Source organism: Passer domesticus, chromosome 14, assembly GCF_036417665.1.
Source record: "Passer domesticus isolate bPasDom1 chromosome 14, bPasDom1.hap1, whole genome shotgun sequence".
Taxonomy (NCBI): Eukaryota; Metazoa; Chordata; class Aves; order Passeriformes; family Passeridae; genus Passer; species Passer domesticus.
This window is the reverse complement of record NC_087487.1, coordinates 1,543,301-1,561,309: the sequence shown is the minus strand read 5'-3', so window position 1 is coordinate 1,561,309 and position 18,009 is coordinate 1,543,301. Positions and strand designations below refer to the sequence as shown.

General features: G+C 52.8%; 1 protein-coding gene and 1 long non-coding RNA gene across 10 annotated transcripts in view; one reads left to right on the top strand and one right to left on the bottom strand.

The window, feature by feature from the left end:
• Positions 1-6,785, top strand: part of LINGO1 (leucine rich repeat and Ig domain containing 1) — a 158,333-nt gene extending 151,548 nt beyond the window's left edge. For all 7 annotated transcript variants that reach the window (XM_064388680.1, XM_064388679.1, XM_064388683.1 and 4 more), the window contains one exon: positions 4,574-6,785. In XM_064388680.1, the coding sequence (XP_064244750.1) occupies positions 4,586-6,427 (1,842 nt within the window). In that variant the 5' untranslated portion in view covers positions 4,574-4,585 and the 3' untranslated portion in view covers positions 6,428-6,785. The remainder of the gene's footprint in view (positions 1-4,573) is intronic.
• The window catches only part of LOC135280610 (uncharacterized), a 70,476-nt gene continuing 58,927 nt past the window's right edge, over positions 6,461-18,009 (bottom strand). For 2 of the 3 annotated variants that reach the window (XR_010347483.1, XR_010347480.1), the window contains one exon: positions 6,461-6,705. This is a non-coding gene — a long non-coding RNA (uncharacterized LOC135280610). Of the gene's footprint in view, positions 6,706-11,856; positions 12,103-18,009 lie in introns of all 3 variants that reach the window. The other variant, XR_010347477.1, reaches the window with a different exon arrangement.

Sequence of the window (18,009 nt, the reverse complement as noted above, 5' to 3'; positions counted from 1 at the left end):
GGCTGCTGGGCTGGGGGTGGCCACTCCTCTGACCTGCCTTGGCTCACTGCCCTGCACAACTTGCTCTTGTGTCCCCACAACCTTGAGGGGTCCTTCTTATCTTCTGCCTGTTTCTCCCCCATTCTTTCACCCTCCTGTGCTGCTCCTGGATGATTTTGGGGCCAGGCCAGGACACAGGGAAGCCCTCTAACTCTTTGTTAGCAGCCCATCCATTAATGAAGGTTCAGAGGAGTGTGGTGGCAGTCTCCATTGCCCAGGCTGGTGCTGTGCCACCCTGGTTGTGTCTACCAGCCAGCCCTGACAGCACTCAGGAATCACTTTATGCTCTCCCTCTTTGATTTCTTCTTCCCCATGTGAAGCATGGTGATTCCAGAAGGGAAACCACCTCCTCTGCCTGATGCCCATCCTTGAGCAGGGGGAGAAGGGTGGTTACTGCCAATGCCTGCACTCTGGGATTGGGTGGGAAAAGAGGAAGAAGAGGGAGCAGATGGGGTGGAGAAGAGGGAGAGACAAAGCAAAAGAGCCCACAAATGCGTGCTGGACACAGGGGAAATGATGAGAGGAGGAAATGGGCACAAACGTGTTTGGCAAATTAAAGCTGCTCCCTTTGTTTTGCTGCTTTGCAGATAGTTACAGAAACAGTGCAGAGACCAGGGTCTGGATAAGAAACTCCTCTAGCAGCAGGAAAGGTTGTTAAATATTTATTTGTAAACCTGGAGCCTTTATCTCTAAAATGTAGTGAAGTTCAATAACATTTGATTTAGCTGGAGCAGCTTAGAGAAGACAGGAGCATGGACTCGGGGAGCCGTGTCTCGTTGGCTTTGTAGGAATCCATCCTGGCAGAGAAGGGGTGAGCCCATGGCTGAACCCCCCCACTGCAGCCCAGTGAGGATGCCCAGCACTGCTGAGTCCAGCTCACTCCTGTGCACAGCTGGGAGCAGCAGGTTGGCTCCTGCAGGGGCAGGGTGGGGACACTGTGCCCCCAGAGCACTGTGGGCCCCCCTCCCTGCTGGGCTATGGCTGGCTTTGTCCTAAATTGCCTGTTGTGCTCGATGCTCTCAGAAGCATCTGGTTCAAGGGTGAACATCTCCCGCCCTGTAATTTATGGCTGCCAGGTGGGCTTAGAGCTGACTCGGGCATTTTTGCCTCCTGCTCTCTCCCTGTCAGCACAGCAGATCGCTCCCTGCTCGGTGGGGTGGGGAGCAGGGGACAGCCCAGGGACAGCGGTGACAGTGGTGGGCATGGCCAGGTGGCTGCCCACGCCTTGGGGCATCCTCAGGAGCACACTCAGGGGCAGAGCCTGGGCTCCCTTTTGAGTCATCACCCAAGTTTGGCTTTCTGGGGCTGTTCCTCGCACCCCAGGGCAGCCTGTGCCTGTCACACTGGAGCAAACCCCACGCACGTCAGCGCTTCAGTCTGGCCCCAGGCTGCATTTCCAGGCACAGAAAGGCATCTTTCCTCCCAGCGCTGAGCCCAGGCAGACTCTGGGCAGGTCCTGCTGTATTCAGCACCAAGGCAGCTCTGGTGTGTCCATCTGTGCCTCCTGGGCCGAGGCCGGGCCCTTCCCGCGGGAGGGGACTGTACCCAGAGCCCTCAGCCCTGGGCAGCAGGTGCTCAGGACAGGGGTCAGTGGCTGCCATGGCTCTGAGCATGAATTTTGCTTTGGCTTGCACTGGGTTTGCTTGTTGCCTGAAGGCAGCGAGTCTGGCAGCTGCTGCTTTTTTTGTCGGTTCTTTTTTTGTGACCGAGGAAGGAGAACCTTGGCTCGTGCCAAGGGCTGGGGCTCTCATGGGCTGGGCTGTGCATCACGGCCATGGCCCATCCTTTGCTCCTGCCTGGCAGCTCCTGATGGGCCATGGCAAGCGTCCTGGAGGGGAGCTTGGGCATGTTTCAGGGTCTTCCTCAGAGTAAATCTGGGAGGGCTTTGTGGAAAGCCCTTCCTGCAGGTAGCAGTTGTGCAGGGGCTGTAAAGCCAATGTTGTCCCACAGCTCACACAAAAATCCCAATTTGAGTCGTTTTTAGAAGGGCATCTCTTAATATCCACATCACCTTGAGGCACAACTATTTCTCTCCGAATCAGGCAGAGGTAAATGGGAGCCAGAAGTGATTTAAAGCTCATCTTAGCTCAGAATTTTCCAGCTTATTTATTGTCTTTCTCCCAAAGCTCTTCTGTGACTCTGGCTATTAAGATTACGGATGCTTTTGTCAGGGATTGTATTTATCACGGATTTAAATTTAGCTGAGAACTAATAACATGTGAGGTGTGTCTAGACTTTAATTCTGGGCTGTGCTCGTCGGTAACGCCGCACAGATTCTGCTTCATTCATCTATGGCCTCTTTGCCGATGTTTTACTCACTGATACCGCCCAGCTCTGGCTGTGCCGGGGCTGCACTGGGCATGACAGCACTGGACAAGGTGCTCTGGAGGTGCCATCCCCTTCCTGCTGGTGGAGAGGCAGGAAACTGGTCTGCAGGATTCAGCTCTGCCCCCTCCCCATGCCCAGCAGGGACCAGAACAGAGCAGCATATGCAGGCAGAGTGGAGCTTTTGGCCCAGCACACAAACAAGGCTGGTGCCTGGCACTCTTAATGAGCTGAGTGTTTTCAGTCCTGCTATAATTAAGCCCCTCAGACTGTATTTTGTTTTGCATGCCGTGTTTTGCTGTCTTTGATGGCTTTCTCAGCACGGCTTTGAGGAGCAGGAATTGCTTTCTGAGAAAAAAGGCTGCAGGCGAGCCAGCGCTCAGTAACAAGCATGTGGTGGGAGAGCAGTGCCCAAGAGGCTCCTGGCCATGGCACCCGCTGGCAGCCCAGCCCACCCCAGGGCTGCAGCACCATCCTGGGGAACAAATCCTTACGGAACCTGGGCCATGCCAACCAGGGGCCACCCCGGCTCCAGTCCCAGCCCCACCCCAGTGGCGTGGCAGTGGTAGCAGCAGCCCCCTTGCATCTGTACTGCTGCCCAGCACCAGGGAGGTGATGACATGGAGATGATGGATTGTAAATACCCAGCAAATGACTCTTTGCAGCCTGGCTGGGGCCCAGGCACTCCCACTGGAAATGTTTCCACTGGACTGGGACATGCTGGCGCAGGGCCAGCAGGAGGGAGCTCAGCATCACGGCCAGGGGAGCTCGGCAGGGCCAGCTCCCATCCCTGCACCCCTTCATTTTGGGGTGATGTGTTCAGTGTGAGCCCCTTTGAGCAGCCCCACTGCAGAGGGAGCAGGGAAGGGGGTGGGGGTGGAAGAGGACAGTGAAATGGGAAGAAACCACAGAGGGTTCCTCTAGGGACACTCCAGGCTCTCACAGCCCATCACTGGCTGTGCCGAGGCTGGTGGTTTCCAAGATGGTGCTGGTGGACATTTTTATGGCCAGTCCATCATCTCCCATCCTTGTATCTTAGAAAGAAATTTTGAATATTTTTTTGGGAACAAAAGTGATCCTTGGGTCATATATCTGTATGAAATGATGAATATGAGCAGATGCAAGGGCAGGAATGTGCAGAACTTATACCAGCCCCATAAATAGTGCTAGAGCAGGGAAAGTAATGGACAGGATATACAGTGATGGATACAAAGGGAGCCAGTGGAAGTAATGGATTGGGTGTGTTTGGTGATAGCCATAAATAGCATTAGTGGGAGTAGTGCAGAGAGTAACATAACAATAGATATAAACAAGGGCTGGAATAGCTGGAGATCTAATATGCAATATTGATATGATTTGATTCCTCATAACAACCTGAACAAGAAAATAAATGCAACAAACCAGCGTGACAAGGAGCATCCGCTTCTGCCGGGCTGGGATGGCTCTGGGCTGGGGCACAAGCCAGACCATGAGCCCCAGGGAGGCCTCCCAGCCCTCCCCAGGGACATCAGCAGGAGGCTGGGTCTTTCCCAGCTGACACCAGGCAGCTCCCTTGTTATCCAGAGCCCTCCTGGACCTGAGTTGAGGCTACAGCTTGCTCTTGTAGGCAGTGTCTGCCCAGTTGCTGTTTCTGGAGTGCAATGGTTTGGGTCTCCCCTTGCAGGCTGGCATGGTGGGAGACAAGGAACTGGCCCTGGGGACACACTGAGAGCAGCTGGGGCATGGGGGAGCACAGAAGGAGGGAGCTGGCTCCCACTGAGCTGTCAGCGTTGCTCGCCCCAAGTGGGGCTCCCCCAGATGCTCCATCCTCTGCTCAGCTCCTCTGTTTGCAAAGCAGCCTTTATATTCAGGCTCCATCTACAGGGAACAGAATAATTTCAAGAGCTTAAAATAGGATGTAGATAGATGTGTTTCGTATTAAATTATTTTTTTAAGAAGGAGAGGAAGCTGTATGACACAGATTCCTCAAGGCCTTCCACTCAAAAGTCTATGCACGTTCAATCATCAAGTGGAAAGTCAGGGAGTGGGGAGGAGAGAGGGTCTTGAAGCCAAAGGGCTGCATTTCAGCTGGAAAATGAGACCCTCTGCTGTGCATCCATGGTGCCTTTTGCCTTACCGTCACCTCTGCCAGGACACCAAACCTCTTGCCTTGGCCATGCCCGTTGTTTGCTCACGTGCCACTTGCTCTTTCTCCCGCTGTTGCCTGCAGGTGAGAGATAGGATGGTAGCTGGGGAGGCGAGTATGCGCAGCCCAATCCTGGCCTGCTGGCAGCCGATTCTCCTGCTGATGCTGGGATCCATCCTGTCCGGCTCTGCCACGGGCTGCCCGCCGCGCTGCGAGTGCTCTGCCCAGGAGCGCGCCGTCCTGTGCCACCGCAAGCGGTTCATGGTCGTGCCAGAGGGGATCCCCACCGAGACCAGGCTGCTGGACTTGGGCAAGAACCGCATCAAGACGCTCAACCAGGATGAATTTGCCAACTACCCTCACCTGGAGGAGCTGGAGCTAAATGAGAACATTATCAGTGCCATTGAACCTGGGGCTTTCAACAACCTCTTCAACCTCAGGACGCTGGGGCTCAGGAGTAACAGACTCAAGCTGATCCCTTTGGGGGTGTTTACTGGACTCAGCAACCTTACCAAGCTAGACATTAGTGAGAATAAAATTGTGATCCTCCTAGATTACATGTTCCAGGACTTGTACAACCTGAAGTCTTTGGAGGTGGGTGACAACGACCTTGTCTACATCTCCCACCGGGCCTTCAGTGGCCTCAACAGCCTGGAGCAGCTGACCCTGGAGAAATGCAACCTGACCTCCATCCCCACGGAGGCCCTGTCTCACCTTCACGGCTTGATTGTGCTGCGGCTGCGCCATCTGAACATCAACACCATCCGGGATTACTCATTCAAGAGGCTGTACCGGCTCAAGGTCCTCGAGATCTCACACTGGCCCTACCTGGATACTATGACATCCAACTGCCTCTATGGGTTGAACCTGACCTCCTTGTCCATCACCCACTGCAACCTGACGTCCATCCCGTACGTGTCGGTGAGGCACTTGGTTTACCTCCGGTTCCTGAACCTGTCCTACAACCCCATCGTCACCATCGAGGGCTCAATGCTCCATGACCTGCTCAGGCTCCAGGAGATCCAGCTGGTGGGAGGGCAGCTCACCACAGTCGAGCCCTTCGCCTTCCGCGGCCTCAATTACCTGCGCATCCTGAACGTGTCAGGGAACCTGCTGACCACCCTGGAGGAGTCAGCTTTCCACTCGGTGGGCAACCTGGAGACGCTCATCCTCGACAACAACCCCTTAGCCTGCGACTGTCGGCTGCTCTGGGTTTTCCGGCGGCGATGGAGGTTGAACTTCAACAAGCAGCAGCCCACCTGCTCCACCCCCGAGTTCGTCCAGGGCAAGGAGTTCAAGGACTTCCCTGACGTCCTCCTGCCCAACTACTTCACCTGCCGCCGAGCACGAATACGGGACCGCAAACCTCAGCAGATCTTCGTGGACGAAGGCCACACGGTGCATTTTGTCTGCCGGGCAGATGGGGACCCGCCGCCCACCATCATGTGGCTCTCTCCCCGGAAGCACCTCATCTCTACCAAAACCAACGGGCGGCTCACTGTCTTCCCTGACGGCACGCTGGAGGTGCGCTACGCCCAGATCCAGGACAATGGCACCTACCTATGCATCGCCAGCAACGCGGGTGGCAACGACACCATGCTGGCCCACCTGCACGTGCGCAGCTACTCCCCAGACTGGCCCCACCAGCCCAACAAGACCTTCGCGTTCATCTCCAACCAGCCCAACGAGAGCGATGCCAACAGCACGCGCGCCACCGTGCCTTTCCCCTTTGACATCAAGACTCTCATCATCGCCACCACCATGGGCTTCATCTCCTTCCTGGGCGTCGTGCTCTTCTGTCTGGTGCTCCTCTTCCTCTGGAGCCGTGGGAAAGGCAACACCAAGCACAATATTGAAATCGAGTACGTGCCACGGAAGTCCGACGCGGGCATCAGCTCTGCCGACGCGCCGCGCAAGTTTAATATGAAAATGATTTAACCAGGCAACAATTTGCAAATAATAATGGTGTTGTTTTGTTTTGTTTTTTTTAAAAAAAGAACAAATGAACAAATAAAAAATAATTAACAAACATTGCTACAAACATACCGACCTCTCTCCTTCCACCGTGCCCTCTGCCCCTGTCCAAACCCACTGCGCCCGCACTGTCACCACCTCCTCCTCCTCTTCTTTATACCAGGAAAACATTCAGCCGATGTCTTCAGGACTCCTGTGTTTGTAAGGACTTTGTCTGATGGACTATGGTGTCAGATATAACTCTGAGAGGGGAAAAACAATGGGGAGGGTGGGAAAAAGAAAGAAAAAAAGAAATAAAATCAATAAAAAAGTTACAAACTTTCTTCTGTAACTTTGATTTCAATAATTATGGATTTTTATGAAAACTTGAAATAATAAAAAAACCCTATTTCCTATAGATAGTTGGAATGAAAAATTTTGACTTCTTGATCTGTCCAGTTCTGTACCTGGCAAGTGCTCACTTTCTTGCCTCAGAGGCACTGCCCAGATGCCTTGCCAAGAGCAGCCCCAGGCCAGGGCGAGTCTCCTGCTGACACCAAAGGCACCTCCCGCTGTGCCCTGTGTGGCACCAAGGCGGGTCTCTCTGTTTTTCCTGGTTGTATAGTCAGTTCCCCTTTCCATCCCCGAAGCCTGTGGAGCAGGGCTGTGGCACTGATGGCCGTAAGCAGTAGGAGCAGGGCTGTGCTTTCCTGCCCTCAGTGTGGGAGGAGGATGCAGAGCCCCATTGCTGGGGATCCTACTGCTTCTTACATGGGGAGAGGATCTTCTGCCAGCCTTTAGCAGTGCCAGGGTGTCCCCTCTCCTCTAGGGAACAAGCTGGCTCCTGTTCCCATGGGCAGGGATGTGACACATCCATTGGCAGCACCCACTTGGGTGCCTCCAGGAACTGGTGCCTGGAGCAGCTCCAGCACTGCTCCCCACCTGCCTGTAGTTCAGGACCTGATCACTGGCAGCCAGATGTTGCAGTGGCTGCTCCAAGTGTGGGGACACGAGGCTTGACTCCATTTTGCTCAGAAGGCTGATTTATTATGTTATATATTATACTAAAATACTACATTAAAACTATACTAAAAGTATAGGGAGAGAAGAAAGATCAGAAGGCTACAAAGACCAAGAATAGAATAGAATAGAATAGAATAGAATAGAATAGAATAGAATAGAATAGAATAGAATAGAATAGAATAGAATAGAATAGAATGCATAACAAAATCCTGTGACTGCTCACAGCCTTGGCACAGGGGGCTGTGATTGGTCATCAATTAAAAACAATCCACGTGGACCAATGGGAGATGCACCTGTGGCATTCCACAGCAGCAGAGAGTTATTGTTTACATTTCTTTCCTGAGGCTCTCACCTCTCAGGAGGGGAAAAATCCTAGGAAAGGATTTTCCATAAAATATCATAGCTACAGCCAGACTCTCAATCAGGCACACCCAAGGGAATTCAGCTTCCAGGCTCACAGGAGACCTTATCTAAAAATTAATTCCCTAGGTCTGTGGACACAGGCATAGGCTGAGGCAGAGAACAGCACAGGCTGTGGCACACTGCCCTTGCCTAGCACCAGTGTGCCCATCACCACGGGGTCTGGTCACAGCAGCATCCTGTCTTTCCTCTGCTCTGGGGCTTGGATCAGGTCTGCAAGGTCTGTGTTGCCTCACAGCACCATGGCATGGGTTGGGTTGGGTTGGGTTGAAAGAGACCTCAAGGACCATCTCATCTCCACAAGAAAAGGGGAGAGAAACAGGGGTTAAATTGGCCACTGGGCTCCCAGGGCTGGAAGCACAAAACATCCCTGCAAATGGTGTCAGTATGGGCACTGAAGGTTTTATAAACCTTACGGAATCAGCAGGTGCTTCCCAAACTTCCCAGCTGCCACCAAGAGGGCGGCACCACACTGACCCCCCTGGCCCACCCAGCCTCGGTGACACCTCATAGGCAGATGAGCCCAGATTTTCATTCTTGGTTTGTAAGGCACCTAAGGAGTCTCCAGGGATCAAAGTCACTACAAGATGGTAAAATGTAGGTGCCAGGAACCCCAAGAGGGGAAAGAATGGATTTGCTTTTCTTTCAGCAGTGTGCCATCCTAGAAGAGCCAACCTGAAGCATCTGTGCTGTGGGGAGGGGGAGTTTTTGCTGATTTCAGCTTTCTGTTCATCTTCAAACAAAACATTTCATGTTTCTTTCTCCACAGCAAGTTTCAGAAGCTTTGATTTGTTCTTTCCTCATCTCTAACACATCCTTCCTTTGTAACTTTGAAACCAATACATTTTTTAAAAGCCTTTGGCTTTGTTTTGCTTTTTAAAAGAGCCAAAGCAAAATGCTCTTTATGAGCTTCCCCTCCCACCAATGTTTAACCAATATTTCCAGCAAGCTGAACACGAAACTGCCAACAGCAACACACAAACCCAAGGGTGAAGCTGAAGGCAGGCTCCAGAGACTGCAGAGCCTGCTCCAGGGGCTCAGAGCAGCACTCCCCCGGGACAGGCAGGGATGCACAAGGGTCTCTGCCCTCGAAGGATGATGCCAAGCCAAGTGGAGCCAAGCAAGAAAGAACTTCAGGCATAGAAAGCTCAGTCTGAGCCTGCATGCCAGGACTGACACAAACTCAACCAGTGGCTCAGCAGAGAGGTGGAAGGGGGGTCTCCATGGCCCTGGTCAGCTACAGGCACTGGCCATCCAAAAGAGCTGCTTAATTGGCTCTAGTTATCACTTCTAATGCTGTAATGAAAAGAGTTAATGCAACACACATAGATTTAAAAAGTACTATAACCAAGTCCAATGAGGAATTTGCAACACATTGAAGGGCAATCAAAGGGGGGAACCAAGTCTTTCACTGTCAAAAAAAGGTTTGGAGAAAAAAAAAAAGGAAGAGAGCAAATTATTTCTTTTCCATAGAACATCTCAGGAATCTTCCAAGCCAAGCCCTGCCACAGAGCCCCACACCTGTCCCCACCCCACCACCTGTGCTGCCCAAAGCCCTCCTGGGGGAGGCCACACTGCTGCCCTAAATCCCAAGCTGCAGCTCAAATCCCTCATTACTGAGTATGCCCAATGCTCTGTGGCACTGCCACACACTTTGTTACCCACACTGATTTTTTAATCTTCGATGCTTTGTGAACTAGATCATTTTTTTCCAGTCACCATGTGATTGAAGCAGATGGATGGAGCAGAAGAAAAGCATCTCAGAGTGGCCAGCAACTAAGCTCAGCCATTTTCATAGCTGGTAAAAACAAGGAAAAAAAACAAACCCAAGGAATAGACTATTTCTCTTCTTTGCTGAAATTTACAGCCTGTTTCCCTTGCAGTTTAATCAGGGGTGAGGAAGCAGAGGCTGGGTTCCAGCACTGCTCTTCAGGGAACCACGGCCCATGTGTCAGAGCCAGACAGCACTCTCCACTTGCTTCTTTTGAATCACAATGCATACAAAGCACTTTATAAAACAGTCTAAAAGAGGTAGGAAAAAACCCCCAGGGAGTTGTGCTTAGGGCATGGAGGGCAAACGAGCCTTTCCTCCCCTGCTTCCTAGACTGGGAGTCCCATGGGGATCGGCATGACCGGCGGCCTGTGTGGGGACACAGCAGGGAGGAGGATGAGTAGTTAAGCAGCACTTCCAGCCTGGGAGCATCACCCAGCCCGGGCCCTGCCCTCCCCACCAGCTCCATGTGTTCCACTCCAGGGCCCATGGCTGGCAGGCAGGGCCAGCTCTCCCCTCTGTCTCCAGGCAGGAGCAGGGTTATGAGGACCCTGCAGGACACATTTACACCTGCCCTGACCCTCCCAATCCATCCCTGTGCCCGCTCAGCTCCTCCACAGGGATCACCAGAGGTACCCACAGCATCTACAGGGGTATGGGGGACCAGAGAACAGGGGTCAGGCTGGCCCTTCACCTTCCTGTGCCCACAGCCCCCAGCTCTGCCTGCAGCCCCCAGCTCTGCCCGCAGCCCCCAGCTCTGCCTGCAGCCCCCCAGCTCTGCCTGCAGCCCCCAGCCCTGCCTGCAGCCCCCAGCCCTGCCCACAGCCCCCAACTCTGCCCGCAGCCCCCAGCTCTGCCTGCAGCCCCCCAGCCCTGCCTGCAGCCCCCCAGCCCTGCCTGCAGCCCCCCAGCCCTGCCTGCAGCCCCCAGCTCTGCCTGCAGCCCCCCAGCCCTGCCCACAGCCCCCAGCTCTGCCCGCAGCCCCCCAGCCCTGCCTGCAGCCCCCCAGCCCTGCCCACAGCCCCCAGCTCTGCCTGCAGCCCCCCAGCCCTGCCCGCAGCCCCCAGCCCTGCCCACAGCCCCCAGCTCTGCCCGCAGCCCCCCAGCCCTGCCTGCAGCCCCCCAGCTCTGCCCACAGCCCCCAGCTCTGCCTGCAGCCCTCAGCCCTGCCTGCAGCCCCCCAGCCCTGCCCGCAGCCCCCCAGCCCTGCCCACAGCCCCCCAGCCCTGCCCACAGCCCCCTGGCTCTCTGCCTGGTCTTGCTGCCTTCCCTTACTTCTATCAGGCCTTATCACACTTAATTTTACTCCTTCTCTCACTAACTGCCCTCTCTCTCTTATCTCAGCTTCAGAGCCAATATTTTACTCTCTCCCCTTTTCTTCCTTATCGCTTTCTTTTTTTTTTTAAATACTTTCTGCCTTCAGTGCTGCTCCCTCGCTCTCCTGCCATTTCTCTCTGTCAAGAGCTCTCCTGTCCCCACCACAGCTGTGCTTCCTGCAGTCCCCTCTGCACTCAAGTTTCTCCCCCACATTTCTGCCTCCCTCCTCCCCTGGCAGGGTCTCATCCTGCTTCCACCACAGTGAGCAGCACACAGAGAGGTGGAGGGGGAAAAAAAAGGGCTTTGATTCCCTTTTCTCCTTTTCCCCTTCCCTCTCTTCCCCATCTCCTGCCTTGTCCCTCTTTTTCCACCTCCACATGGGCTCTCCAGCCCTGCCCAGCCAGTTTGCCATGAGGGCAGGGGCACTGCAGTGCAATCCCTGCTTCCAGGCTTTGCAGGACACAGCAGAGGAGAGGGATTTGAGGTGCAGGGGCTCAAAGCCCCACAGGAGATGGCTGGGGGAGCAGCCCTGTTTCCCCTCTCCCTGGCCCTGCCAAAGTACACACAGCTCCTCTAAGAAAAAGCCTATTGCTTTCCCCTCTTTTTTCTGGATCTGTATCTGCATGCTTATGATAGATTTACTGTGATTCTATCAGTTTATGATTAAAACCCATAAATTTTACTAGGCCTTTTTGTTATTTTCCATAATCCTCAGGATTCAAGGCAATCAAATTTTAACTGGAAAGCATGGGCTGTGCTGTTAGTCCCAGTGTAATGGGGAACAGTTCATTTCTCAATCCACCCCCATTATTGGTGGTTCTGAAGAAATACTGTCCTGTGAAAGAGATTTTTTCCTCAGTTCCCTTTAAAACAATGTCCTTACCTGAGAAAAGGATTAGAGTAACAACACAAACTGTGACCAAAACACAGTTTGCCCTGCCACTGTGGTTTGCTCCCATCCTGAGGTTTCCAAGCAGTTTCCCTGCAGATTTGGGTGGGTGCTGGGGTCTCAGGGTGAGCAGCCTGCAGTGAACAGGGTGGCAGGTATGGGTCCCTGTCAGCTGCTCTGTGTCAGCTTCTACCACCAGGCAGTGGGTACTCCAGCCCCTCTGGAGATTTCATCATGTGCCTGTTACAATCCAGGTAATAAGACATTTCATTCAAATGAGCAAATTTATTCCAGTGGCACTTTAATAACAAAATCAATTAAACTACACTTCCCAGCAGGGCTTTATCATATGCTATAGCTGCAGCATATTGCCTGGATATACTAAATTCTCTCCCTGAAATAAAGTGCAAAGTTTAGAAGACAGATGACACCATTTGCAGCACTAGTAGAATAATACCCTAATAAATCTGTGGCCACCTGGGCACTTCAGAGTTGTCACACACTGCACTCAGTGGCCACTGGGAACTTCCCAATGACAGTGAGAGCTGGAATGAGACCTTTGTGCTCCTGGGGCTCAGAGTGCAGGTGCAGGGAGCGTGGGCTCTGGAGCACAGCCCTGTGTCAGAGCAACGAGGCATCCATGCACACAGAGCAGCCAGAGGGAACGCCTATATGGGAGCATTGTGGACCTGGCTATCAGTGCAGGCCACCTTATCTGTGCTGGCTCTCTCTGCAAGAAGCAGCTCTGACCAGGAGAGCATCCAGCTGGAGACCAGGCTGGCCTCTCCCAGCAAAGCTCTTCGGTGTCACCCCAAGCTAGCAAAATGATGGGACAGTGAGGAATGGCTGCTGCTCCTGCTGGCAGCACCCTGGGAAAGGCAGCTGCCCAAGGAAGTGCCCATGTAAGGGGGTAGCTGCTGCCCTGCTGTGCTCCCCTCCATGCAGGATCCCACCCCTGAACCCTGCCCTGGGCTTTGTGGCTGCTCTGCCCCAGGCCATCCCTCTCACTCCCTGCCCACCTCCAGCACCCCCTCTGCTGCTCCATCACTGTTTCCCTGTTGTCACACTGCAGCACCCTGCCTGAAGAGATTATGGCTCTTCCCTCCTCCATCATCCTCCCAGCCCATCACCCACCAGCTCTCCAAACCCTGCCCTGCTCTCAGCCATGCCCATCTGCCAGTCAGCCATTTCCCACCAGCTCTCCTCTCCTCATCATCACTTCAGACTGTGCTTCCCAAGCCTATCAGTGTTCCCCAGCCTTGAGTGCTGCGAAACTAATTAGCTGGCTACAAAGATTGAGGAATAATTAGGGACTTCTCAGAAGCACAGAAGTAGGGCACCTCGCCTTAAATAAACGCTGTGCTCGCTGACGGCCGCGCGTGCTTCAGGCACACGATTACCGACTCGTGTCCCAGGCGTGCTCACCAGAGCTGCCTCTGCCTCCATCTCACCCTTCAGGCAGGTGCTTTCTGGGTTTTTTGGCTCCTCCCCAGATCTCCACAGCTAGCCAGGCACAAAAGCAAGCAGGTAGCTTTCCTGGAGATGCTGGTGCTGCCTCCTCAGCAGTGCACCATCTCCATCTCTCTCTGGGGGAAAGCTAGAGCCAAGCATGGAAAATAGCAAGAAAAACATTTGCAAAATTTCTCTTTCAGTTGCCTCTACTGGGTAGAAGAGAGGCTAAAACAGTCTTTCCCCTGGGCAGCTCCACTGTGATGGACAGGAGCCTGCCCTGCCCCATATTGGACCCTCAATAGACCAGGGTGATACAAGAGGAGGATTTGGGGCTGCACAGGTCCTTCTTCCTCACACACAGACCATGCTGGGGACTCCCCATGTGAGCACAAGGAAGTCCCTGGTGACACACACCCTCCCTCCTGCCTCTACCAGGTAATGAGATTTGAAGGCAGCCCAGACTGAGGTGTCCCTGACCTTCACCATTCACTCATCTCCTGGCACTGTGAACCCTCCCTCCTCCAGTCACAGTCTGTGCCTGAGGAGCTACACACAGTTTTGGCACTTACTAATGATATTTAATAACAACCTGACACTCAGCCCCTGCATTTCACCCAGAGACCTGAGGAAGCCTGATAATATCCTCAGCCATTTGTGGAGGAGCACGGGAAGGTGCAGCAGGGCATGGGGAGGCAAGCCTTGCTTTAAGCCCTCTGGAAAAGCCTCTCCAGTTTCTGCTCCCTTTGAACTTGCTCAATGCAGGTTGAGCAGCCCCTGCTGCCCTCAAGAGCCTGTGCTGAGGAATGCTGGTGGCCAAAAGGACAAGCTGTCTCTCCTTAGGGACCAACCACCAAAGGACCTCATGAATACTCTGGCACTTCACACAGAGCCACAACCCTTCCATGAGAGGTCTTACGGCCTCCTGGGTTTGGGTTGTTCTTCTTAGGGTTTTCTAGTGCCTCAGATCCCCAGCCACAGAAGGGGCAGGGAAGAAGTGGGAAGAGGGTTCTAACTTGGCAGCCTACATCAAACCAACCCTCATGTGACTGCATTCTGCAATGTACTCGTGCCCCTGCCTGCAGCAGGAATTGTGGCAGTGGGTGCCACCCCCAGATCCTGCTTGCTGCCACCAGCGAGGTGCATTTACTCAGCACACCCAGCACTGTGCATATAAAATTACACTGCAAATACAGCTCCCTTTTTCTCCAGCCCTGAAGGGTTAAGGATTTGCAGAGAGCAGGTGAAGCCAGGCAGTACAGGCAAGGTTGGATGTGCTATATCTGCACCTCCAAATGGACTGGAGCAGCTGCTCCCTTCTCCTGGGTGGCTGCTTAAAGGGACAATGCCAAGGTCAATTAGAGCCAACCCTGGACCTGCCTTTTCTTTCTCCTTTCTTTTTCCCAGAGCTCACAAGTGTTGACTATTCAAATGGATGAGAATTCAGGACAAAAATGAGGGAAATTCAAACACCTTCATCTAAGAGCCCTTCCCAGGCTGGCTGGCAAGGCAGCCCAGCACTGCCTGCTCCACAACAGCTCACTGGCCCACTGCAACCTGCTCCACAAACCACAGGGGAAGAGACCCAGAGCTTTTTAAATTCCCCTGCTTCTCTCTCTTGTGTAGCTGGATAGCATGTTTTCACACCCACTAAGTCTGCTCACAGCATGTAAATCCTCTGTGGCAGAGTCAGTTCCAGGATAAAACCTCCCCCCAAGCCATCTTACACCAGGCTGAGAACAGAGGCAGGGCCAGGCTGTTTGCTCTGGAGCAAAGCCCCTTGGTTCTGCACCAGAGGGCATTGTTCCAGCCTGGCAGAGGGCTGCCACCAGGCAGAAAGGTGCAGGGGAATTGGCTGCAGGCCCTCCAGCCCCCTCTAGAGTAAACCCCTCTGACAGGATGCTCTTGAAGCCAACCTGCCAGTGTCTCCACATTGCTGGTGGCTCCAGGTGCGGGTGACAGAGCATTCAGTAAGGTTGTGTTGTCAGGATGCCAGCAGCAGCACCAAAGCTGAGAGCATTCTTCAAAAGCAGAAGTGTGATGAGGAAGAAGAGACATACAATCACCTGAGACAATCTTGCCCAGTGACATAAGGATCCTACTCTGGCATCTTTTAAGGAGGATGAGAAGTGCCCTGAAAGTCTGAGATGGGTTGGGATCTGTCTGGAACCGGAGGTTTCTTCTGGCACAAGGCCCTCACAGATGGATGCTCAAGGCAGCAAACAGACAGACATCTTTATCCTGCAGTGCAAGTGGAGCTGTTCTTGTCTTTCAAACACACACCTAATCATTTTTAAGATCTCTGCCTCAGAACTATCTTTTTGATAAAACTAATCACAGGCTTAAATTACAGATAACTACCTGATATTAAAAGAACAGTTCGAAAGGGAGGAAAGTTTAACGGTGCTCATTTTCCCTGCTTTCCTACAGCACACATCTTGGGCTATTTAACTGTAGAGCTCATGTAGCTTCATTCTGACAGCTCTCCTTTCCTTCAGATGTGGCTTCCACAAATGTTTCCCCGGGTTTCTTTACCTGCTCTGCCTCTGTTAGGCGAATCATTGCAGCAGTCACTGTAGCTCCAGCTGAGCCTAAGAATCAAGCATGCTAAGAGCTCTGTGAACACACACAAAGGAATCAACCTGGTGCTTAGAAGGCTGGACCCAAAAACATCTACACAGGGAATCGGGGACTCACAGGTGCCTGCAAAGGATCCGGGCTATAATAGCTCAACAAAGAGAAGCTAAAAAAAAATAAATCAAAGCTGCAAGAGGCTCAAGAGGCCAGCTGAGGACAGAGGTCTGTGCCCACAGCTCTGCCGGCCCTTGTGCTGCCAACCAGAGGGATGGAGCTGCTGTTGGGCTGGCAGGAATGATCCAGCTCTAGGTGCTTTTAAGCACAGCACAATCCAGGCTCATGCTGGCTTCTTCTGCTCTGCAGGGAACAATGGCTTTGATCAACAGAAGATTGCCGAGTTAATTGTAATGATATTCTAATAAAGCTGGGGAGATTAATTACGGCTCTTTATCAGCGCTGGCCCTCTGCCAAGGGTTGGCAAAATTGTTTGCCTCTGTTTCTTGTCATTTGAATTTAGGAGAAGAAAGGAGGAAGTTGGGAGCCTTGTTTTCCTGCAGCAATCAGGAGCGTGGCCTTGTGCCCTGCTCACGCTCGCAGCTCGCCGCGCTGACGGAGGGGAGGGGGGGGCACACGGGGAAAGCAAATGGAGAGCGACAGAGCAAACCAATTAGACATGATGCAGCACAATTACACTCCTAGTCAATAAGTGGGCTGGTGCAGAGAAGCACAAAGGATGACGTGCAGACCACAGACGTTGCTCCACAGTGGGCAAAGCCGAGGCATGCTGCACCTTCACAGGCTGGGGAAGACAAGACACACACAGCTCTTGCCAGGAGGGCTCACAGGAGCAGTGCTGACAGCAGGCAGAAAAGCCTCGTGGCCTTCACTCCAGCACAGCAAAGAGAGTGTCCAGAGAGCAGCCAGAGCCCTGCTAAGTGGCCTTGGGGAACATGAGACTCAAACCTTCCTATTTCACTTGACAAATAGTTCTTCCTTCCAGGGAAGATTTAGCAGTACCCAGGCAGGTGAGAGACAGACCTGCAGAGGAATGATCCAGGCTGGAAGGCAGCAGATCAATCAGGCAGAGCTGCCTGTCTCACTCATGGAGAAGGGTGAAGAGGCCTTTCCTGCATGTGGCCAGCAGGAGACATGCTGGTGGAACAGGCTGTGAGTGAAACCATGGAAGGAAACGTGTTCCTCACACAAACCAGACAGCTGAGGATTAAAATAATACCACTTGTTTTTCAGCATCAATATAGCAGTACCAGAAACCCCCTGGTCAGGGGTTGCAGCTTTTAGGAGGAAACGTGCCACCATCTAACCCGTGCCTTCTCCAAGGGCAGCCATGGGACATCCAGAGGTATTTCCCTGGACAGCTCTAGGAATTGCTCCAGTAGCATTGCTACTGCTTGTGAACCATGATGACAGGCTGGAGTCTAGATTAAGATTCTAAGTATTATTCCTGCCAAACAGAATGTGTGCAGGTTTTATGCACCTATGACATGCTCAGGCAGGAGCAGCCCCACAGGGTCCCTGCTCTCCCTGGGCAGTGGGGCTGGCACGTGGCACAGTGCAAGTCCAAGTTATTCATCCAGGCTGAGCATTTGGCAAGAGTAGGCAGGGAGCACCAACTTCCATGTGCAACACGGTGCTGACAACCTCTAGCTGCTTTTCTATGTGCACTGAGCCCTTCTTGCCTGTGGAAGGACCAGAACATGACAGCAACATCCTCCCTGTGCTCAAGCAGAGGACTCAGAGCAAGGTCACAACAGCCTCTAAGAGCAGGGTCCGTGTTTTGTACCATCGCCCCGATAACAATCCAGATAATTCTGTAGGGTTTTCAATGACCCATAAAACTATCTCACACCCGAAATGTTTGCTCTGACTGAGAGGAAAAATTGCTGAGCTAAATACTTTTTTCCCGGAACATGACAGAAACAATTACTCATTTAGGCTTTTGTAAAGACTATTGAGTTTGGCAAAATGTCGCTCCAGGGGCAAAAAAATGGGAGAAAAGTTTCAAAAACATTTCTAAACCCTACTTTTTTTCTTTTTTTTTTTAAGATATAGAAACTCCAGCTTTTCTATTTCAGAACAAATCCTTACCCTGAGTTGGAGTTT